The sequence below is a fragment of the Amia ocellicauda genome, chromosome 4 (genome assembly GCF_036373705.1).
Source record: "Amia ocellicauda isolate fAmiCal2 chromosome 4, fAmiCal2.hap1, whole genome shotgun sequence".
Lineage (NCBI taxonomy): Eukaryota > Metazoa > Chordata > Actinopteri > Amiiformes > Amiidae > Amia > Amia ocellicauda.
In genome coordinates this window covers 14,255,701-14,280,593 of record NC_089853.1, presented here as the reverse complement: position 1 = coordinate 14,280,593, position 24,893 = coordinate 14,255,701, and the positions used below count along the sequence as shown (strand labels likewise).

Sequence of the window (24,893 nt, the reverse complement as noted above, 5' to 3'; positions counted from 1 at the left end):
TTCATTCACCCTTTCAACATTCCTAACCATCATTTGTACTTATTTCTTCTCTCTCCCCTTCATTGGTGCATCACTCCCAACCTATTTCTCTAGCCTCCCTCTGCCCCAGTATAAATCTACCCTTGTCTCCTTCACTAATTGCGAAGTTTTGCCTTATCCTGGATAGACATCTCTGAGCCTTATATTCCTAGTTTACCTGTGTTCTGACTTCTGTATTTTTGCCCCTTTGACTACTCTCTTGGATTCCCTGGTTTTGTCTGTTTGCACGTTCAATTGACCCCTGGACTGTTATCTCTTTGTTCTCTGGATTTGCCCCTTTTTGATAGTTTGTCTTGGTACACTTCTGTTAGTGAGTCTGCACTTGGGTCCCCTGTGCTCTGCTCAGATCCTGACAGCCTTCATCCAGCAGTGGATTGATATAGGCTGATGGTGATGGTAACCAACAATGGCTTTCTTCCCTCCTATTCATATAAAGCTAACACACATTTTCTTTATTAAGAACCCTTTTATTTAGTTCTCCATGCTGACAAAATCTTTGAAATATGTTATTCTAAGGGCCCTTAGAAACACTATGGTTCACAGAGCTCCTTGATTACACTGTAGAACAGGCTTGTCCACTCAGATTTCCTCTTTGTCACACAAGTCTCAATAATTAAACTCCAGGAGAGTCATTCTAGCTGGTCCTTGTGCCCTGTGATCCCGGGTTCTCTTTGTTTTTGCCTGAATAATAAGATAATGTCTCCCCGAGTCTGGCACTCTAATTATTATAAAGTGCCTGATGTTTATTGTGCCGACACTGTATGGACATCACAGTGAATTCATTACAGAATGCCTCCTGAGCTGCTTTCTCATTACAACTTATTATATTTCACTGTTTATCACTTTAGGGAGCTTTTCTGAGGGGCTTATTACATTACATACCTATCTAACATTAAGATTGCCAGGCTTTTTGAGCATTGTTGGAGGATATGTGTACTGGGTAAAGCAATGATCTTGTATGTACAATCTAAGTTGTTTTGTCTGATCTGTATTACAATTTTAATTAAGTGAATCAATAAATCGACTGCCACTCTAAAAATCAGTTCAGTCAAAAGGAATTGTTACTCTTTTCTTTCATCTGAATCAGATGAAAGAAAATGAAATATATCTGAAAATATATAACTGTCATTTAATTATAGTTTAATGGACAATATGTATTAAACACTTTTTGTTTTTATTTTTTCAGCATTGTTATAAAATTAAGAGAGTTTTAGTTGCAACTATTCACACTCTCTGTATGTTTTCCCCTTTAAAAATAGATAATAGTCTGAATAACAAACCCTTGCACAAATGTGGCCTATCATATTGAGTATGGTACAGTTCTAAAAAAAATAACTTCACAGCACGTGGAAGAAAAAGTCAGGGAGGTAACCAAAAAAGTAATATATAACAGTGCATTTTTACAAACCCTGCTACATGATCTTTAGAATACCCCCCTCCCCTCCCTATTTTAGAAGTATATGGCAATGCAGATACTAAAAGCTTTTTGAATTATAATTTTATTTTATATGCTGAGATAGCAGTGGTGTGTGGTGGGTTTTCAAGTAGGTCATGCAGTAAGAATGTAAAATACCTTGGGTATTATAGCTCCATAATCCCTGTGTCAATTTGAGACAGGACAGGACCTATTGCAGCATGACCTGAACTGTACTACGCTAGCTTGGCTACACTTTTTAAAGTTACAGGATATTAAAGCAGAGGCAGCACATACTGATAAACAAAGTCCTCAGAAGTTATACGTGCTTTAATGTTGTGATGGTTTGCATGCCCTGACATCAAGTAACTGTTCTATCGTCATACAGTTGATTCCAATTAAGCAAATATTATATAGTTTCATTGTTTTAATAAAACAAAACTGGCCAGGAATCTTTCACAACTTTATTTATTTTTAAATTGAATACTAACTACATGTATACCAACATGTGAAATACGTATTACTCTCTATGGAAGCCTCAATGGTTAATACAGATTAGACATATACATTTGTCACAATAAGAGACTTTTCCTGAAGGTCATAGCATTATGAATTTAGTTAAGTTACTATTTCTGTAGAGACTGGGAGCCTCCACCCACTTCTAGTACTTTTCTACTACAGTTATTTCTGGAGATTTTAGGATATTTGGGATGGGTTGTGGTGTTCAACACCTGAAAGCAAAGAGGGTTGACCTCCGTGGGTGGCACAAGGCCATTAACATCTGATTATTTTTCAGCTTCTGGCAGCCTCTTATGTTCTCTTACCATGGCCTAGAAGCTGATGGTGCTGTCACACTTGCATTTGCTATATCAGCATGTCCTTGAAAGGGTCAGTCAGATAGGATTGGGGACGTGGGGGTGGGGATATAAAAGAGTTATGTCTTAGAGCTGAGGCAGCAAGGCAGTTGTGGAGTGGCATTCCAGCAATTAAATATTAACATGCTCCTAGATGGAAATATTGTCCCTTGTGGACTTATGGGCCACACCAAAGCAGGCCTTTAATAGTTCAGTTATTAATGTGGAACCCCAAGAGGCACGTTGTATTTCAAGAAAGATTGCAGGATTAAGCTTCAATTGATAACCTTATCACCCTTCATCCAGATGGTGACAGGTTTTCATTTTCAGAGAATGGACTACCATGTAAACCACAGGACTTTTTTACAGGACATTGCTGATTAAATATTTTCCTTTAATGTACAAACAATCATAGAAAAGAGACCAAACTTTTTAAAATAAAACACATCTTGGTAAAACCCTGGAGGTCAGGACTGTGTAACCAATGACTTGCAAGCTGTACTTGGGGCTGGATCAAATCAAAACTTTGACCCACCTTCTAATAGCAAACTACAAACCTATACTTCATAGCGGTTACAATTATGATTAGAAGAAAGTGTCATCTTACTAAAAATGAATCCGCAACTGAGTACAGTTCTGTAGTTTTCTATTAGCGGGTGGGTCAAATTTTTTATTTAATCCCAGCCTTAATCCGACCCTTAGTCCTTAAAGCTAAATTTGGCTTATTTGAGTAAGCTTTTAAATTACACATTTTCAGTTTAATAATATGATGTGTTCAAGCTGAAGCTTAAAAAACTACAATGTCATGTTTACAGTGACACTTAGGGGCAGATTAAATCAAAACTTTGTCCCACCCACTAATAGCAAACTACAGAACTGTACATCATAGCAGTTACATTTATGATTAGAAGAAAGTGGCATTTTACTAAATATGCAGCCGCAACTCAGTATAAGTCTGTAGTTTGGTGGGTCAAAGTTTTGATTTAATCTGGCCCAAAGATTACAAATGAGAGGAGACATCTAGCCCCATTAAACTAATTTGGTTGAAAATATGTTTGAACAGCCTTGCTGAGAGGCTTCACAGATGAAAACAAGCAAACATCCTATTTCTTTCAGAGGCTACATAACTTGTATTCAATTTCAGCACTGGAGTGATATCAACTGCACAAATAAATTAAATTAGTTAAAAAGCACTTACTGTGGCAGAGTTAAATAAGGTTGCATGGTTTTGATTTTGGTGTTGCAAAGATTTTGTTCAATGAAAAAAAAAGAATGTCTCTAGTTTTTGTTTCGTATTGAAGAATTGTATTTTCTTGTCTACACATACATAGCCAGAGACATGTACCATGAGATTAAAGAAGATTAACATTTTTCTTTTTTGGTTTATTTGGTCTAAGATTAAAAAAAAAGTATTTTACACTCAGTCCATTCAAAGCGAGAATGTGATAGTGATAGCGATGTTCTCATTATGGTTCCTGCTGATACACTTATTGGGACAGAGCTGTACAGGGACCACCAAAAAAAAAAAAAAAAAAAAAACAGTCCCAGTGACACTTAGAGTGGAATGACAAAACACAAGCATGTGTTTATGTAGTCTTTGATGCAATCTATGGAACGGAGGAGAATAACAATCCTCAGATGATTTATGATGCAGCCTGTTTCAATAAAAAAGTCAAAACCTATAAAGATGCAGCTTGAAGGAGAATTCTGGGATACACATAAGACTCCAATTGCTAACAAGGGCATAATTAGCTGGAAACAGTACAGAATGTTCTGTAACTCTAATACACACACAGTTAATGAGCCAGATACATTGAAAAGGAATTTTACTGAGTTAATTGAGAAAATCTGATTTTAAACAGGAAAAACTATTCCCTTTACTGCATTTGGAAGGACCCAGAACATGTTCTTTAGACTCTTATACCAGGACTGTCAAACATTTTAAAGCTTATTAACTGAAAATATAAATAAAATTATACAAAGTATGTTTTTTCTGTTTTTATACTATCAGGTCTTATAAAATGTGATTGCCTTTTCATTTCCATTTGCAATTAGTTCACTTAACCCTACAGAACTTTAATAAAGGGCCGGATTGATTAAATCAAAACTTTGACCCTCCCACTAATAGAAAACTACAGAACTGTACTCATACATTTTACATGTAATTCAGTGAGGAGCTGAGCTGCGAGATTCCCTCCTGCAACTCTTCCGCTTGCACTTTACAAACATGTTTTATTTAATTCTGCCCCCGCCAGCGCCTGCGCAAACCTGTGCCTTAACCGCGAGAGGCTTTAGACAACTCCGCAGTGTCTAAAACTAGGGGACCTGCGAGAGTCTTTTCAGGGTGTTTTCTCGCAGATATTTTCAGTGGTGTAGGTTTCTAGTAGCGGCTGTGTGAAAGTTGTGTTTTATTCTCTCGCATTTTGCAAGAAAGGAGCTGTCAGAAGGTCTTTTTGCGACACAGATCGGTCAGATTTAATACCACGATAGTTTAACAGCGCGATTTCCGTTCGCAGACATGCGCTAATGCTTCTGCCAGCGACTGCCATCACGAACCTTTTTGATTTAATCCTGCCCGTTATTTCTGAAAGCCAAGGAGTTTAAATTCTGAAAATAATTATATATAAAAGAACATAGGGTCAGTGGTGTTTTTTCAGTTTTTTTTTTTTTTTTATATATATAAACTGCAGTTCTCTGAGATTAATTATTTCCTGTGTATTCATATGGTACATGAAGGCATGGGAGAAGGAAGCAAAATTACACAGTACTCACACATTCACTGCATAATAATTGTGTATGACCTGACCAACACAAATACACTGATCTGTTTACAATCCTCACATTCATAGTCTTTTAAGAATAATGTAATATCTTATCCTTTTAACAGACCATTTTGTTTAATGGAGAATCAATTAACCAAAAAATAAAATAAAATACGGTTTAAGTACCAAGTAAAAAAATAGAAAGACAAAGATGATATAAATGACTTTAATTATACACATACACACACACTTATGAAGTTCCCCTGTCCCTGACAAACACCTCCCTCTCCCTGTCTCTTTCTCCCAGCACCTGCTAAATTAAAATAGTTCTCTCAATTCCTCACATCTGATTTCTTGTGAAATAATCATTGTTTGTATTTCCTGCTAGCAATTCCTTCAACCCATCTGGTTTTCATTTAATAGCAGTTGAAAAAAAGATTGGTACCAAGCATTAGACGTAAAGAGAGGAATGAAAAAACGAACAGAAGAAGGAAATATATATATATATATATATATATATATATATATATATATATATATATATATATATATATTATTCATAATCAGTGAGAAGGAAGTCATTTGGTCTTAACATAGAGTGAGGGAAAAAAGTATTTGATCCCCTGCTGATTTTGTACGTTTGCCCACTGACAAACAAATGATCAGTCTATAATTTAAATGGTAGGTGTATTTTAACAGTGAGAGACAGAATAACAACAAAAAAATCCAGAAAAATGCATTTCAAAAAAGTTATAAATTGATTTGCATGTTAATGAGGGAAATAAGTATTTGATCCCCTATCAATCAGCAAGATTTCTGGATCCCAGGTGTCTTTTATACAGGTAAAAGTGAGTGCTCCTAATCTCATCTCGTTACCTGTATAAAAGACACCTGTCCACAGAAGCAATCAATCAATCAGATTCCAAACTCTCCACCATGGCCAAGACCAAAGAGCTGTCCAAGGATGTCAGGGACAAGATTGTAGACGTACACAAGGCTGGAATGGGCTACAAGACCATCGCCAAGCAGCTTGGTGAGATGGTGACAACAGTTGGTGTGATTATTCGCAAATGGAAGAAACACAAAATAACTGTCAGTCTCCCTCGGTCTGGGGCTCCATACAAGATCTCACCTCGTGGAGTTTCAATGATCATGAGAACGGTGAGGAATCAGCCCAGAACTACATGGGAGGATCTTGTTAATGATCTCAAGGCAGCTGGGACCATAGTCACCAAGAAAACAATTGGTAACACGCTATGCCGTGAAAGGACTGAAATCCTGCAGCGCCCGCAAGGTCCCCCTGCTCAAGAAAGAACAATGGACAGGGCCATGTACTGTCAAATCTTGGGTGAGAACCTCCTTCCCTCAGCCAGGGCATTGAAAATGGGTCGTGGATGGGTATTCCAGCATGAAAATGACCCAAAACACACAGCCAAGGCAACAAAGGAGTGGCTCAAGAAGAAGCACATTAAGGTCCTGGAGTGGCCTAGCCAGTCTCCAGACCTTAATCCCATAGAAAATCTGTGGAGGGAGCTGAAGCTTCGAGTTGCCAAACGTCAGCCTCGAAACCTTAATGACTTGGAGAGGATCTGCAAAGAGGAGTGGGACAAAATCCCTCCTGAGATGTGTGCAAACCTGGTGGCCAACTACAAGAAATGTCTGACCTCTGATTGCCAACAAGGGTTTTGCCACCAAGTACTAAGTCGAAGGGGTCAAATACTTATTTCCCTCATTAACATGCAAATCAATTTATAACTTTTTTGAAATGCGTTTTTCTGGATTTTTTTGTTGTTATTCTGTCTCTCACTGTTAAAATACACCTACCATTAAAATTATAGACTAATCATTTCTTTGTCAGTGGGCAAACGTACAAAATCTGCAGGGGATCAAATACTGTTATCATTTTATGTTATTAACATATGTGTTTATTAATAGGAAATGCTGTGAAATGAGATGCGTGAAAAAGAGAGATGTAGACTTTTTGGTAATTCAAACCATTGCCTACAGAGTATAATTTGCCCTATCTCTTCTTGAAAGGTTTGAATGATTGAAAGAAAAAAAGCCCTAGCACTCACCTTCCTATCCATATAAATGTTATTGCCCTGGGTAAGGAAATAATTGGGAGAAATGGGAGATCTCTGATATATAAGGAGCTAAATTGTATTATAATTTATTTCACATTAGATACCCTTAACCTTACAAAACACACATAATGGAAGTCCTAATTGGGGAATACGAATAAGGGGAAGTTGAAAATACAGTGCCAGATTCTGTTTAGGTGAAGTAATAGCACATAATTCAGAGGTCAAAACTTCCAATTAAATGTGCAAGACTAAGGGCCGGATTAAATCAAAACTTTGACCCACCCACTAATAGCAAACTACAAACATCTTACTAAAAATGAAGCCGCAACTGATTACAGTTCTGTAATTTTCGATTAGCGGGTGGATCAAAGTTTTGGGTGAATAACAGATCAATGTAAATCTTTTATTCACCGTCCACTTCCCAGCTAACACACATTGGCTGGGATTAAGGGCTGGATTAAATCAAGTGCCAGATAAAAATCAAAACGTTGACCCACCCGCTAATAACAAACTACAAACCCATCATAGCAGTTACATTTCTGATTAGAAGAAAGTGTCATATTATATATATATATATATATATATATATATATATATATATATATATATATATATATATATATATATTTTTTTTACTGCTTGACAAAATAATCTTTGGTTTGGAATGTAGCATTACTGAATACTATTTGTAATTAAATATTTTGTAATATTACACTAGAGAAAAGAGAAACAAAAATAAAAAACATTACAGTATCTCTCGAGCATTATAGAAGGCATTCAGTTAAATAATCAGTACTGTATATTCTTGTACTCCAACTGTTTTGTATTGTTTTTAATTCCTGTGGATTATTCTCGATTTGAGTGTGCTGGATACTAATTTCTGTTTTAATATCGGGTAATGGTCTGAAACTGCAGTTATATGGGTCAGGGATAGAGGGTTATGTCCTGATGGCATGGTATTATTAAGCGGTAGGCTTATGTATTTGTACTTGATGCCTGAACAAATAAACATGCCGCCACATATTTGTCTGCCTATTCTTATGTCATCTTCCAACCCGATCTCATTACATCTTAGCCAACAAAGCCCGCACTGTGTCAATACCTAGCTGAATGTCCTTCAAGGAAAGTCATGTGATATAGAATTATACAGCATATTCCACAACTATTGCTATTATCCATTATCCTAAACAAATAAACAAAGGTTGCAGTGAAGTCCCTTTTGTTAATGTATTCCATCTAATTAAATCATAATTAGGGTCCTGTGTTTTATGTGTATTTTTCAATTGTAATTTAACTGCAATGCCCCAAATGCCCCAAATTGCACTTTGACCAATTAGAAAAATAGAAAATAATTATTATTCATGTATATGGTAACTGAATAAATTCATGCATAAAAATAAACATCGATATACTTAAACATGTAGTCCAAAACATCACAATCAAAAGGCATTTCATTGCATTTCATACACACAACAATCTACACCTGTTGTACACCGATGACTTTATTTTGCAGAACTCAAAAGTCAACAGATCAACATTTATCACCCAAAAAAACAGAAAACAAAAGGCTGAGATTGATGGATATTAATCAACCTTCTCCAATAATAAAATAAGGGGAAGAAAGTTATGAATGCCAAAATTATGTTATTTTCATTTTTCAGAGGCATTTGTTTGTGTTAATATTCCTCTTAAAAAATGATAATTCCAAACTATGTGCACTTCTGAACAAACGTGATAAATGCAGGAACAATTTCGACAGCAGGTGAACCAAAAAGGCAACTACCCCAAATTGCAGATTTGCACACGATGAAAATTGTACAACTGGTAAAGGTGTCTGACATTGTCTGCAGATGCAAAATATCAGCATGTTTTTCGATTTCATTTGTTCTCAAAGGATTATTGAATAACCCCAAACTGAAAGTAATATTAGCCAATACAGTTAATCTGCACTATGTGAATTACTGGTGGTACAGGGCATTGTGAAATTTTAAAACTCATTAAAGCAAAGTTATTTTTTATGTGACTGGATTTATCTCCATCTAATGCCAGTTACATAATAAAGGCATACAATTACATTCTTGGAGGTTTACTACCAAATTCAATACATTTGACTTATAATGCCCACATAGTAGCCCATTCCAGCAATATCTGGGTAAAGCTGGTTGCAATTTATTACAGATATTGATATACTGCAGAAAACTACATTCCAAAGACCACCTGACAGAAGCAATCCAACAGGAAGGCTATACTTTACCCATAAAGTTGCCACCTGAGCCAAATCAAACACTGGGCACTTGGTATTCTTCTGCTGAATATGACTCAAAATACATTTCTTGTATGCAAGGTTTCTTGGAAAATTAAATGTACATTAATTAAACACTGTAATGTTACAAAAACTGTTGAAATTGACTTACAGGTGTTCAAAGTTAATACTTAGTTTGCATTAAAGCTGTAGAATTATTTCCCAATTTAACACAAAAGGATAAAAGTTATTTGTCAATTGTTACCAATTCTGTAGACGCTGCAAGAAGTGTATCTTCATATGACCAAGTTTTGACAGCACAATGTCAATATCTGACAGTATGTATCCCCACCAATAAATTAAAAAAATTAAATAATGTATTTACATATTCTAAGACATAGTATTGGAGATATATTAGTAGTAAAGGGATGCCTCTTTAAATAAATGTCCATAGCTGCTATGTCTTGCCAAATGTGCCTTAATAGAAAGACTAATTGACATGATTAAAGAAATCTTGAGATTATTGATCAACAAGCGGTTTAATTAAGTAGACTACATTGCCACCTTGTGCAGGGAGGAATGAAATGCAGCCTTAGAAAGCAGGTCACATAAAACAAAGGCCCCAAATTATAGTTATTATTTCAAGATTATTTACACCTAAATTCATTTGTAACTGTTTTTTTGATGCACCTAAAGTTAATCTGACATGTTTTATCACACGCGTTTGAGGCTATAAATGCCTTATAATAAATCAAATGTAAACACCTTTTTATGTAAACCTTTATTTAAAATAAAAAATTGTTTTAAATTAATTGCTAGTGAAGACTCAGAAGAACAATAGTTGATAAGCCTTTGTTTGCATTACAATACAATCCCCCAGAGGAAAAAATTTAAATAAAACTATTGCTTTTTGGTACTATATATATTATTTTTAAATAACTGAGAAAAAACATCGACTTAATATATATTTCATAAAATATCTTAAGCTGTGATAGACACTTGGAGTCAGTGGAAAAACTGAAAATCCATTGAGAGTGCAGTAGCTGGTAAAGTGAGGGGTAACAGAAGGAGTCTTCAAGCTTGAATTGACAGGAAAGTGGCAGTGAAAAGTGACTTTAACAGTCAATTGTATGATTAACTCAGGCTTGTTATTTCCCTTTGAGTTAGGATATAGAGCAGTGATCATTCCTTTTGCACACTTGTTGGTAATGTTTTTTTTTTCTGTTTTTTTTTTGAGGATCATCATGAAGCCCCTAAGAAGCAGATAATGCATGTTTACAAACCAATGTATTTGCTGTTAGGTGTTAGTCAATTCAAGTGTTAAAGGGCTGATATAAATCCCATGGGCTTCTGTAAAATAACACTACCTATCAGGAGTCCCAATGGTTTCCATATATCAGTTTTTAAATGGAAAGATTCTGTACTGTTCAATTTTTAATAATGAATAATTCTGAAAAAGTATCCTGAGAGATAGGCCTTTGTGAAGATGTCTAGTGCTCATGCTGCTCATTGCCACTGAACATCACTTCCCACTGAATCACATCTAGAATTGAAAAGGTCCCAGGCAAAAACATGTATTCTGATAACAGGAAGAACCAAAATCACATTTAATACATGCCCTTTAACATCACAGAATGGGCACTTATATATTTTATATATTTTCTTATTCTGCTGAAATATTAGGTTAATAAGCAAGACCACATTTAAACTGTAACATGCATAGTGTTTGGAGTATATCCAAGAAATGTATGCATTGTCACTGTGTCTGGCTCTGTTGGTGTTTATATGTGTCCGTTATAGGATTTAGAGCTTTGGATTAGATTGGGTAGGCCACGTAATATTTTTTAGATTTCAGAATGCTTACAGGTTAGGGTTTAACTACACCAGCAAAATAGTATGATATTATGTTATTCCAGTAGCACAAACCTTACCTTCGAGATAAAAGACATTTGTGTTATCACCCCATTACATGACCACTAATTAATATATTTCAGAATGAAACAAAAATAGAAAAATAGAAAACTGAATCACTTAAATAAGTAGTTGCACAAACAGAAGTGCACGCAGACTTCTTCCAAGGCTGTGTTTTAGGCCTGTCTCAGCATACATGGAGATAGTACAGGCTGATATGATTAAATGAAACAACGGGTGATGCATCAACCTGTTATCAAAGTTTTCCAGTATTAGCTGTCAGCACTATCAGGAAGGCAAATTGTCTGGTGAAATTGCACATCTCTAGCACACACTTGATTTCCTGTACCTGTAAAAGGCAAAATTGTTACTGTGAATACAATTCAGTTCAAGGCCGAATCCCCATCAGGGTAGGAATAATAAAGACTCTGACATGATCATCCTCCCGATAAATATTTCCTGAAGATTTTAGTTTGATTTTTGTATCACTTACAAATGTAAACTAATCAAGAATTTAGAGAAATGTATGTATTTACCTGAAAATGGGTAATGTATTTTTTTTCTTCAAGTGGTTTATATGGCGATTTTGGCATTTTCGAACAATCGCATACATTGTAAATTCTATGGCTCATATTGCTTTACCACTCATATTTTTAAATGATTTTTTATCTACCCCAGGATCTCTATTGTAGCAAAGTATTGCCACTTGTTCTGGCACTCTGGTAACATCTTTAATGGAGCGAGAAGAAGGATGCTGGCATTTCAGCAGGGCTTTGCTAGGCAGTCAGGCTGTGCTCTCTGTGACAACAATCTGGCTGGTGACGTGTCCTGGATCTGAGCCAGCTGTTTACGAACCCCATCACAGGGAATTCAAATGAACACAATATGTGTCCCAGTGAAAGCAGAGATTGATGATCTGATGGTAGTCAGTGCTGTGATTTTTTTTATATATATATTCACCAACGTGGATCTTGAGTAGAACTGCAAGCCTTCCCTTGGCCTGTTTTTATTCCAGTCTTGGCTCACCTCACATTTTTAACTTCGGCTGCCTCATTTGAACCTGAAGGACAACAAATTGCAGACTGAGAAATTACTGATTCATATTCCTATTACAGTGTTAAAAGTCATATATCTGCTATCATGGGTATCATGCTATATCTGTGTCTGCTATGCTGTACCTTAGTATAATGTATGTTAATTTAATCTTAAATTATTATTAAAAATATTAGTTATGCAAGGTATGCTGTTTTCTTACTTCCAGAATGATTGTTCCCGTCATTATATGAATTTCCTTAGCTTGCGTGATACGTTTTTAGTGTTCAGATACTTGGTCCTAGTGCTGCCACCTACTGCCACATCATGAAATGGTTGTTGGACTGATGCATTCGTACAAAAGCGTTTTTTTCCCTGTAACTCTAAAATGAATCCTTAACATAATGGATTATTTTCTTGTGTATTTCCTCCTGATTGGTCAGGTTATTTTGTTTATAATAAAACAATGCAAGATTAATCTGAATATGTACTGGTAGGTATGTTTTTATTTAATTTGGCATTCCCATTATAGTAGACATTGAAGATATTTCAATTTAGATTTTTCAGTTTAGAATGAATCTTAAACCTCAACAAATTATTTGTTAAAAATCCAAACTGCATCTATGTAAATTTGTAGAACTGCTTTAATTAAACATGTATTACTGTTTCTGTATACAGAATAAGAATAAGGTATAATTTCTAATAAAACAAAACATACATTTCTTGTCAGATATAATTACATTGTTGTACAATACAATAATATATATTGTAAATACAATACAATATATATATATATATATATATATATATATATATATATATATATATATATATATTATAAATCAATCAATTCCATGATTTTTTAATTTGGCTTTGTGCATTTCACAGAGTGCTTCACAGATTAAAACAACAATACAAGATTATGATTAATACAACATGTAAAAGTGAACCACTAGGCACAGAGGAGAGAAAAATGAAAACTCCTTTAGAATGACAGACTTTTACAAGAAAAAAATAATCTCTGGTGGTCTACGGTTTAAGGTCTAATCCTAATGGTTGCCTCCCCTGCAAGTAATGTAACAGCATGAAAATCAGAAAGTCCTTATATAGTATTGCTGTTTTTGGTCTTTCCTCTCGGATGGCCTATTGGTCCTCTGGAGGGAGGTGCCTCATCTGTACGTGGGGAGAGGTACCTCATCAGCCTTTGGGGGGGAGGTGCCTCGTCTGTGGTTGGAAGACACGACAAGAGATTGTAATCAGTGGACTGATGGTGAGATGAAGGAGATGACAGTAAATTGTGCATAATTGTGCTTAACAAGTGCATGGAACACTGGCAGCACTACAGGTTTTGAGGACTAGGAAAACAGAGAGATTAAAAAATGAGTCTTCAGCTGTGATTTTAAAGCTCAGACAGAGGGGGCATTTTTATGTAGGCTGGAAGATCAGATGACTAAAACACATAATTTATTACTTTCAATAGGCCCATTTCAGTATTGTGGCCTGAGTGAAAACCTAATTGATTTTTTTTCATAAATGTTATTAGCGTTAAGAAAGCTATGAAATTGTGTTGCAATTTGCCTTTCACAGGAAGGGGAGAATTTAGATATATTTTTTTTGTAAATTTGGTTCGGCATTGGGTTTTTTAAGTAGTGGTTTAACTACAGCAACATTGAAACTCTCAAGAACATAGCCTCAGCACAAAGAGGTGTTAGTAATATTAAGTATTTGGTGGGAAATTAATGGCAGAAATTCCTTTAGCAGTTAAGTAGGTATGGGGTCTACTGCACAGGTAGTGGCTTTCCATGACTTTGCTGCTAAAATAATATTAAAAGTTGTCACAGGTGATAGTGGGAGAACTGAGAACTCTATCTGCTGATTGGTTAGTTTAGCTATAGTGTTTAATCCAAAGTCAGGAATTTTCTTTTGCGTCTTAAGAATTGTAGGCAGACCTAGCCGAGGATAGGGCTTGCTAGTATCTTAGAACACTACCATTCCATGCCATGAAGAAGACTTTTACTGTACGCTAACATTTATGGCAATCTAGTTTAAGCAAGTTTGGTTATTAAACTATGTTGACTATTATTATTTTGTGTTTCATTATTCTATCTAGTTCTTATTGGTGTTACTGTGTCTAGAGTAAAGCATAGTGTGCTGTTGAAATTATTGAATAGCTCATCTATCAAATCTGTTTCGACAATACTTGATGTGGGTGTAGCACAATTTAGAGAATTTAAGTGATGGGCTTTTGTATACCATTCCTGTGTGTCAGTTGCTATACCAAGCAGCTCAAAAGCAGCTAAAAGTAAGTGTCTCAATACAATTATATTCTGTGTAAAGGATTATACATCTTCCAAACTGAAGAATATTAATCTCTCTTTGAATAAAATCTGACAAAACAGGCAACTAGGATAATCAGATGACATTTAGTTGTACAAGACAAAGGACAGTACAATGAATGTATATAATGTCTATGAACTGTATATAAAAAAAAATCTCAGTTTAAAATGTTTGAAAAGCTCTTTGCGCACCAGCAAGAAAAGCGCTGGATAAATACAGCATTTTATTTCACGATACATTAGTAATCACGGTTGTGATGTATCTTTTTTAGTTTGGTTTGAGTCTTGATTACAATACCCACAGCTAATTAACATTTCAAGATGCATTGATCCTCATCATTGTGCCTCTCCTGTGAAATGCTTTATAAATGTAAATTAGTGTAGTGATGCGGGTATAAAGTACAAGAATCAGGTGAAAATATTTTTTCAGATGTGTTAAGACATTCATTAAGGATTAATGGTTAACTAAATTAAATGTAATGACTCCTTAACACAGAGAATTTACTAGCAGCAAATGTTATGCAGGAATTGTAAAAAATATTTTGAACAACTGTTAAACACACAACATCTCATCAAGACTAGATGTACATGGAGTTTTGCAATTCAATTAAAATTATTTTGTTTGTTGGCAATTTAAAACAACCGTGCAAACATCATTCTTTATACTAATGTAGGACAGATGTTATTCGGTTGTTTAGATGGGCATTGCTCATTAGTGGCTTCTTTATTTTTTGCAACAAATCTCATTTAAAAACTGCATTATTTCAAAATATAAGTCACTTTCTGTGCTTTTTTGATATTCTTTTCAATAGAAATAGTGGTAATTATAGCTGTATGCCAGATTGTATTTTTTACTTCGTATTGTGGATAAATTATTATTTTTAGAATCATGAGTCATACAGCTAAAATCATCTCTGGGACTCCTATATGAATGCAGGACAGATGTGTGCAAAAAAATACATCCTCTGACAACAGTTTGCACTGCCAAGGTGGTCAGGTCTCGCCATCCTCAATTTCTGAGTTTTATGCAAAAAAAAAAAAGTTCATAAAAAAATGTCATAAGTTCTTCGACTGCTGTTGCAGGTTCCAGAGGTATTGTGGGATTGTTGTATTGTGCTTCCTTTTGTAAAAGCAAATACTGAAAACAACAAGCAATATTAATATTAACAAATAGTATTAATTTTTGTTAATGCAACTTTAGCAATAGCTAAATGTGTTTACCATGGAACAACTTAAGCTCGTTTGATCTGAGCTTGTCTTGACCAATTGCATGCAGCACAGATGGCTATGCAAAGCCCAGATTCAAATCAGCAATGGGGCTCATCCTTTGATTCAAGCAGAGGGATTTACTAATTGAACCAGTCAGATTCTTCAAAATTATTTTTTTGGTTGAAAATAAGTAACCACAGCAGAAGATAATAAAGATGCAGGCAAACAGGTAAATTATATAGCCTTGACATTACATACCTTGAGATTTTAGGTCATGTATTTTAGGTCAGGTTGTAATGTGCCGTTTTACTGCCTTCCCTGGCATGGATGCTGATTAATTTCCCATTTAGTACTGGCCACCAGACCTTGAGAGAATACTCTTTATTATCTATTTAAATATTTAATGAGTTGCCATTTATTTTTACAGTTAGGGGAGATGGAGGCTGATTTTAAAATATAGAGGGTTAGAAAGGCAGCTTGAGTTGAGGTGAGTTTCATAGTGATTATGAAAAAGCCATCTAAGCTTAACAAAATAACCAGGGATTGTAGGGGACTTCATTTGCCAGCTGCAGGCTCCAAATAGGCGGCAGCAACACTTTAAAGTAATGACACACATGAATTCAAATGAGAAAAACGGAGGAATAGCATCTGGTGGCTGATAAAACTGACAGGCATTGCCAACTTATATTGATATTGTGTAAAATAAAAGGCAAGAAATGCATAATGTATTGTCATATGACTGGGTGGAGAGCCTAGAATTGGTCTTACTGGGATGTTTTAATTATATATATATATATATATATATATATATATATATATATATATATATTTTTTTTTTTTTTTCACACATTGCTCGATATTTTTTTTTAAGCCTGGTTTATAATGACCGGCCTCCTTGTTTTTTAAATACAATTATACATCTCTCATCTTCAACTAGTGCCAGTAAGCAAATCATAGTAAGTTCAGCCAAATACAAAGATGCAACATTTCCCTTTCTAAATGTTCTTCTTGTTGTGGTAGTGGGTTTGGTGTGGTATCTCACATATTTTAAAATCCAAGGAATCCACTTTCCTCGTTTTCATGCATTGATATACCCTGCCTTCATAAGCCTGAGGTTGATATTTCTTTGGAGAAATGTCAATACTGTGGCTCCAGTATTTCTATACCAGGTGCCTCTGTATCTATACCATAACACCTCAGTTATCTTTTATGTTCAAAATAGCTCCCATAGGGACTATGGGACATTGCTGCATGCGATGGGTAGTGCTGGGAGCTCATAACAAAGCTGCTGATAGGCCTCAGTATGTTGTCAGACCCTTGCCACAGTGCAACTAGACAGCACACTGACACACACACACCCACACACCCACACATAGACTTTCTCTTTTGCGATTCACCCTCTGGGAAGACACAGGAGTACTGTTTTGCCTACTGAATCTCTTTTTGAAAACTTGATTGCTTTTTACTGGTCACTGTCTTTAAGACTGGAGAGTTGGAGGCTGCCCCTCTCCCGGTTGCTTATGGTGTTGTTATATTTCTTAATATTAGCCTATAATTTGCTACAGTGTAAGACTCTGTCTCCATAGCTTTTCTTATTAAGTTTTGTTTTCTTTCGTTACCATCTCTTTGTTAACACACATTACACAATATCTCTCTTAGATTATTATTATTTATTTGTGTTTGTGTTGTTTAGCTCTGCTGTTTTTCCACATTTTTCCTTCCACAGCAACGAGAGAGTTGAGATGCCGCTTGTCTTGATTGCTTGATTGCAACCTAGGCAAGCAAATGACTCTCTCCCTGACTGTCCTCATTAACTATACACTATGGCTGAGGGTATAGTCTTGCTTACTTCCTTTCAGCAGGGTGCTAAGACATTACCTCTTCCCCTGTCAGGTTCATCTTGCCTCCACTTAGTGTGATATTACAGCCTCTTTGACACTGGGTTCGGTGCACCTGAATTAACACAGTTCCCAGGGTCACCTGATGCTCGATTCTGGTCTGACACTTGATGCAAATGTCATCAATGATGAAAAACTCAGTGCTAACACCCATTGGAAGCCTAATAGTGTAGCATAATATCTACAAACATACATATATTATTGCTTATCTATCCATCCATCTATCTATCTATATATACACTCACCTAAAGGATTATTAGGAACACCTGTTCAATTTCTCATTAATGCAATTATCTAACCAACCAATCACATGGCAGTTGCTTCAATGCATTTAGGGGTGTGGTCCTGGTCAAGACAATCTCCTGAACTCCAAACTGAATGTCTGAATGGGAAAGAAAGGTGATTTAAGCAATTTTGAGCGTGGCATGGTTGTTGGTGCCAGACGGGCCGGTCTGAGTATTTCACAATCTGCTCAGTTACTGGGATTTTCACGCACAACCATTTCTAGGGTTTACAAAGAATGGTGTGAAAAAGGAAAAACATCCAGTATGCGGCAGTCCTGTGGGCGCAAATGCCTTGTTGATGCTAGAGGTCAGAGGAGAATGGGCCGACTGATTCAAGCTGATAGAAGAGCAACTTTGACTGAAATAACCACTCGTTACAACCGAGGTATGCAGCAAAGCATTTGTGAAGCCACAACACGTACAACCTTGAGGCGGATGGGCTACAACAGCAGAAGACCCCACCGGGTACCACTCATCTCCACTACAAATAGGAAAAAGAGGCTACAATTTGCACAAGCTCACCAAAATTGGACAGTTGAAGACTGGAAAAATGTTGCCTGGTCTGATGAGTCTCGATTTCTGTTGAGACATTCAGATGGTAGAGTCAGAATTTGGCGTAAACAGAATGAGAACATGGATCCATCATGCCTTGTTACCACTGTGCAGGCTGCTGGTGGTGGTGTAATGGTGTGGGGGATGTTTTCTTGGCACACTTTAGGCCCCTTAGTGCCAATTGGGCATCGTTTAAATGCCACGGCCTACCTGAGCATTGTTTCTGACCATGTCCATCCCTTTATGACCACCATGTACCCATCCTCTGATGGCTACTTCCAGCAGGATAATGCACCATGTCACAAAGGTCGAATCATTTCAAATTGGTTTCTTGAACATGACAATGAGTTCACTGTACTAAACTGGCCCCCACAGTCACCAGATCTCAACCCAATAGAGCATCTTTGGGATGTGGTGGAATGGGAGCTTCGTGCCCTGGATGTGCATCCCACAAATCTCCATCAACTGCAAGATGCTATCCTATCAATATGGGCCAACATTTCTAAAGAATGCTTTCAGCACCTTGTTGAATCAATGCCACGTAGAATTAAGGCAGTTCTGAAGGCGAAAGGGGGTCAAACACAGTATTAGTATGGTGTTCCTAATAATCCTTTAGTTGAGTGTATATATATATATATATATATACACACATGTAGACTCTGTATGTATTATTGGTGTGGCCATCCACCGCTGAGGGGTATAAGGCATGCCAAAGCAAGCTGCCTCCAGCAGACACTCATGTCCTCTGCACCACGCCAGGCAGGCTTTGACTGGAGTAAGCGAGATTCAAAGTTTGCTACCTCCGACACTGTTTGGCTAGAGATCCCTGAGATCCCATATAGTCGGAGCTCCTCCTGCTGTCCAGGAGCGGGAGCTTTGTCTTCAGCTCTCTGTGAGCCCATCGTCGGTGACCTCTGCGGCCTTGTGCCCCTCAAATCAGCATACGTAACCTAATAATTTTCTTATTTTATTTTATTTTACTCTAAATGTATATACAATAATCTAAGATGATACTTAATAATAATTAAAAAAATGTGTACTCCGTGTGCATCACATTATATTAATTTAAACAAAGGCCAAATTTCCTTATGCCATGAAGTGTAAAACTAGATGTAAAATCAGATGTTTAGATCATATGATACAGAAAATGCTTCTGAACAGGTGTCAGTAGATATGTGTTATGCGCTGTGCTCAGCTCAAGTATAACATGGCTCACTGTGGATGTAAGTCTGGTATGGTAACATCACTTCTATAGACTTAATGCACAAACCCCCTGCGTCAAGGGACTGGTCCTTTGCTGGCTTTGTGCTTATCGGTATAGATGGGTCTGTACAGTACTGATGTGGAGACCCAGTAAATCACAGGATATAATGACCAGTGCAGGCTTGATACTGTAATATAGCAGGGATGTCCAATCACAGTCCTAGAACTCTTGGAAGTTTTATAATGATCAATGTCCGTAGATCTTTACACATTGAATACTTAGTGATAATGTAGGCCAGTTAAGTAAATACAGGACTTATTTAAGAGATTAAGAGGTGGAAGGAAAACAACCTGTAGCATTAGAGAACTGGAGTTGGCAATCCATTTACTATGGCGTACTAGAAATACAAAAGGATTTCATATGGTGCAATACATTACATTGTACTTTGTAATTAAATTATACTGACATTATAATTACATTACATGAGAATTCAACATAGATAAGAAATATTCTGCTCATCTAAGATTCCGCTCAGCTCCAATTATAGTGTGTCACTCCCTGCCCAGGTCTACCTTCAATGTATCTCCTGCAGTCTGTATTTCAAAATGACATCATCGTTGCACATATTGAGTTGTGTATTAACAATTTCACAAGTGTTAGGGGTCCATGGAATCAGGCTGGGTGATTGAAAATTGCATTTATCATGCTGCCTTTTTCAGATAAAAACAAAGTATTATTTCAAAAGACTAAAAGGCTTATTCATTGCATGTTACAACAAGGATCAATATTGATTTTATTAAGATCTATCAATTGTTTTTATGATTTTCTATATGTATATCAGATATCAAAATATTTCTGATTTTAATGGGGAGGTATATTTAATATATTTTTTGTTATAATGTCTTACCATAACCTAGCCCTTTTTTGATTTCTTTTATTTCAGTTTATAGGATTATTACCAACAAGGGGATTTTTTTTTATTGTTTTATAGCATTGTGAATAGACTTATTTATATTCAACCTTCCTGGATACGGGAAGGACAACATCCTATGCTGGTCAGTAAATGGTATAATTAGTTTATTACCGAAACTTTACTGAGAAGCAACAGGATGACATATGTAAGTGTTCTACTAAATAACACATTTAAATTGCTTAATGGACAGATACTTTTACATACAAATTAAACATTAGTTCAGTTTTCAATCTTTTGAGTTTTCTCAGTTTAAAAAGAAAATGCACAAATAACTTTCAGAAAATCAAAAAGACAAATTTAGCTAACACTTTACATGTATAAGTATCATCAGTATTAAAGGCCTGTGTTAAACTATTATATAGTAAATCACTTTATTATATAAATAAACAAACAAACATAAAAATAAATAAAGTGAAATTAGTACATAATAGCAGCAAGCCACATACACATATATTAAACAAATGACTACACTCACAATGGCATAACCACACATATAAAATAATATACAGGCTATATTTTAAAAAGTCATGATCCTGAGATTTGCTGTGGAGAAAGATCATTACCATTCTGAAACTGAAGTTTTATTTGCTATGGATACGGATTTATTCAGGATTTATTAGCTTTATTTTTTACTCGAACAGTGAATCTACGGAACTCTGAAATTTCTGCTCTGTCATGATGTAGTGGCCTCCTTATTGCTGGGTGAATAAATAAATTATAGCATTTATATGTCCTAATGCTTACCCAGGATGTCTGAATATAAATAGTTTATTTGTAACCATAGGGCAGAAATCTCATAGTGGCAAATACACACTGTAATAAACAACAGTAATTAGGAGTTGTTTGCTGGGGTTGAAGGTTGGAAATGTGTTTTGCAAATACAGAGATCTTTAATTTTTCTGAATGTAAATTTCACCGTAAAAACACAGAAATTGTACATTTAGCTGTATTTTTTCTTTTTTTTGAGGACTAACCTCATTATAATATATGTAGGACTCAATCATTATTCATGAAAGAAATGTGACTATGTAGCTTGCCCAAAGATACAGTGATCACACTACCGCAGAATCTAGTTAGATACATGTTTATGACCTCATTTCCCAAAACAGGCACACTTGATTTGAAGTAATACAGTTTAAGTAATTATATTAACACAATAGTTATTTTACATTATATATTTTTACTGGCAAAGACAGTCCAGTTGTAAATGTCAGAAATTCAACAATACAAGATTATTTCTCCAAGGACCACTCCACCCCATCCTAGTGTTCTGAATTGCAACTGAAGTATACTGTCTAGTATATGATTCGCATTAGAGTTTTCCACAGTAAATTTAAATTGTAATTTCACAGTTTCCCCTCGGTTACATCATGCTTGTACATTGCCATGGTTTATCTCATAATTTATTATACCTCCCCATGCTTTTCTATGATATAACTTTGAATTACATCACTTCACTGTGATTGTAGAGGAATCTAGCAAGAATGATGGCCTTGAGGACTGAAGATTACTTCAGTAATAAAATAACATAATATATGAACATGAATATTATAATAATGGATCTTATAATAATATATATATATATATATATATATATATATATATCTTACACAACTCATGTTTCTTTGAATGTATAGATCACCAGAACTCACAAGCATTTCTCTTTCTTCCTCAGACCTGAGCCAAGACAAGACCCTCCAGGAGATAACACAGGTGGCAGTGCCAGTGCATTCAACGGTCATGCCCCTTGATGAATGAACACAAGCCCCTGCCCACCTCTGCCCTAGACCTCCTCAGTCTCTGCTCTCCTTGCCTTGTTTTGTAGATCACTGCAAGGACTGAGTATGCCCTACCAGCACCATTTCCTCTAGCAGCAAAGACACTGTAATCTACCACGTGATATTACCGAGCCTGTGTTTTCTGCAGCAGGCTTTGCCATTTCAGGTATTCGTAACTCCAGTGGCATAAGGTTTCTTTAGCAACTGAGCTCTCAGTTTCATCATTAAATCCTTAACCAGTAATTGTTTTAAGTATTTTAAATAGTTCTTATGTGCTGAAGAATTTTATATTTTTAATGATTTATGATTTCTAAATGTAACCTGAAATCTCTATTACTGTCAGAAATTGAAACAATTGAAAAGGGATTAGTAGCAAACTTATTCTGTAGTTTTCTATTAGCGGGTGGGTCAAAGTTTTGATTTAATCCGGCCCTTAATACCACGATAGTTTAGCAGTGCTAGATCCATTCGCAGACATGCTGCTAATGCTTCTGCGAGTGACTCGCAGCATGAACATTTTTGATTTAATCCTGCCCACAGTTCAGTTACAATTAAGGTGTATACGGATGTACAGCATTTCTTGTAGAAATGAAAATTCCAGCTCTCTCTTTCAGCCAGTTCTGTCACTGTCTGCTTCAACTTCTTGTAGATCTTTTTCCACAAACAAAAACAAAAACAAAAAAACACACCCCCAACCTTTCTTAGACTTCACTTCCACATAACATTGGTCTCCATTTGTTGGTTGTCAGACATTAGGATTGAGATGGAAGAAAAGTGTTAAAAAAACATTGATAGGGAGTTCTGGTATTGTATTCTGGCATGCACATGAAAGAGTTCTGTGCATCCACATTTCATTAAATTAAAGGTAAAATACTGCCTGGTTTTTGTCTGTGGTTTGTGGCTCTGAAGTTGTATAAAGTCTTCTGATTTATATATATATATATATATATATATATATATATATATATATATATATATTCAATATTTCAGTGCCAATTGGGAAGATCATTGACACCGAAGGAATCATTAATTTCAAACCACAAATCATGTACATATTCTGGGTTTCTTATATAGTACAAAGTACACTGGATAATGGCACTCCTCTTTTGTTTAATATTTTCACTTCTTGCATCATTGGGCATAATTATGTAATTTATATTTTATTTGCAATAGACTATATGTGTTAATGAAAGGTAAAGTAATGATGTACTGTCTCTCAAAGCAATGTTTTTGTAGTTGTAATGTTTTCATTCTTAAAGTACCAGGACTTGATATGGTATACTACCTGTCTTTATGTTTGCATTTCCTTTTTTTTACGGCAATAATATTCAATTTGTATGTTTTATTCAGGTTGTCTGTGCTTTTTTATGTACTTTGTTGTTGGGCATAGAGTTTAAACTGATGTTCATTTTTATGTGTATAATAAAATGGAGGGAAAAAACACTCAACTGAAATTTTTGGTGGAATTATCATCCAATTGCTGCTACAGAATTTAGAATCACTAATTATAGACTGAAACTATGGCCCTTAAATAACCCAGCAGAACTGTATACACACAAACATCCACATAGCAAATACATTTTTACTTTGTCATTCTGAAATGGAAACAACCACACTCAAATATCACCTGTCAATGAAACACTGTCCAGTCCCAAAGGCACCAAGTAAATGTCAGAGATTGCTGTTGCTTGGACAGATGTGAATTACAAAACTCGAAGGTCTGAATAAACCCCAGTTGCCAAACAAAGACTATTAGTATATCCATTTAGATTATCAATACGCTGTTGATCCTGAAGACATTATACATTTTGGACAGCAAAACTGTGTTATAAATAATACATTGCATTATACATTAAACTAATCTGAGCCCTCAGTCTCTTGACCTTACCTCCCTATGCCCACGTTCATCAGTTAATTAACATTTTAATGTGAACTTAATGTTTCCACAGATTCAATGTTTTGACAATAGAAATTACGTAATAAATAAATAAATTCACCTTCTCCTTACCTGATGCAGTTAATTGTTCCCGCAAGCACCATTCTCACAAGCTTTTCTACCTATCTTCCATACATTATGCCACATTAAAATTAGGTCAGACTAAATCCCTGGTCTGTTTCAGTTAGGACCTTGAATCGATCCCACTTTGATTCTCATTTCAGAAGCAAGAGCTTTCACACACAATTAATTAATACAAATGCTTAATGTAGTAAATAAACATAAAATATCTTGCTGCAATTAGTGCTGCCCAGCAACTCATATTTATTACATAGAAAAATATAAATTACCACCATGAATCATACCAAATTAACCAGATTACATT

General features: G+C 35.6%; 1 protein-coding gene across 4 annotated transcripts in view; it reads left to right on the top strand.

The window, feature by feature from the left end:
• trim44 (tripartite motif containing 44) overlaps positions 1-24,504 on the top strand; it is a 58,846-nt gene extending 34,342 nt beyond the window's left edge. The window contains exon 4 of one of the 4 annotated variants that reach the window (XM_066701042.1): positions 22,470-24,504. In XM_066701042.1, the coding sequence (XP_066557139.1) occupies positions 22,470-22,475 (6 nt within the window). In that variant the 3' untranslated portion in view covers positions 22,476-24,504. The remainder of the gene's footprint in view (positions 1-22,469) is intronic. The other 3 variants (XM_066701041.1, XM_066701043.1, XM_066701040.1) reach the window with 3 other exon arrangements.
• Positions 24,505-24,893: the final 389 nt, after the last annotated feature.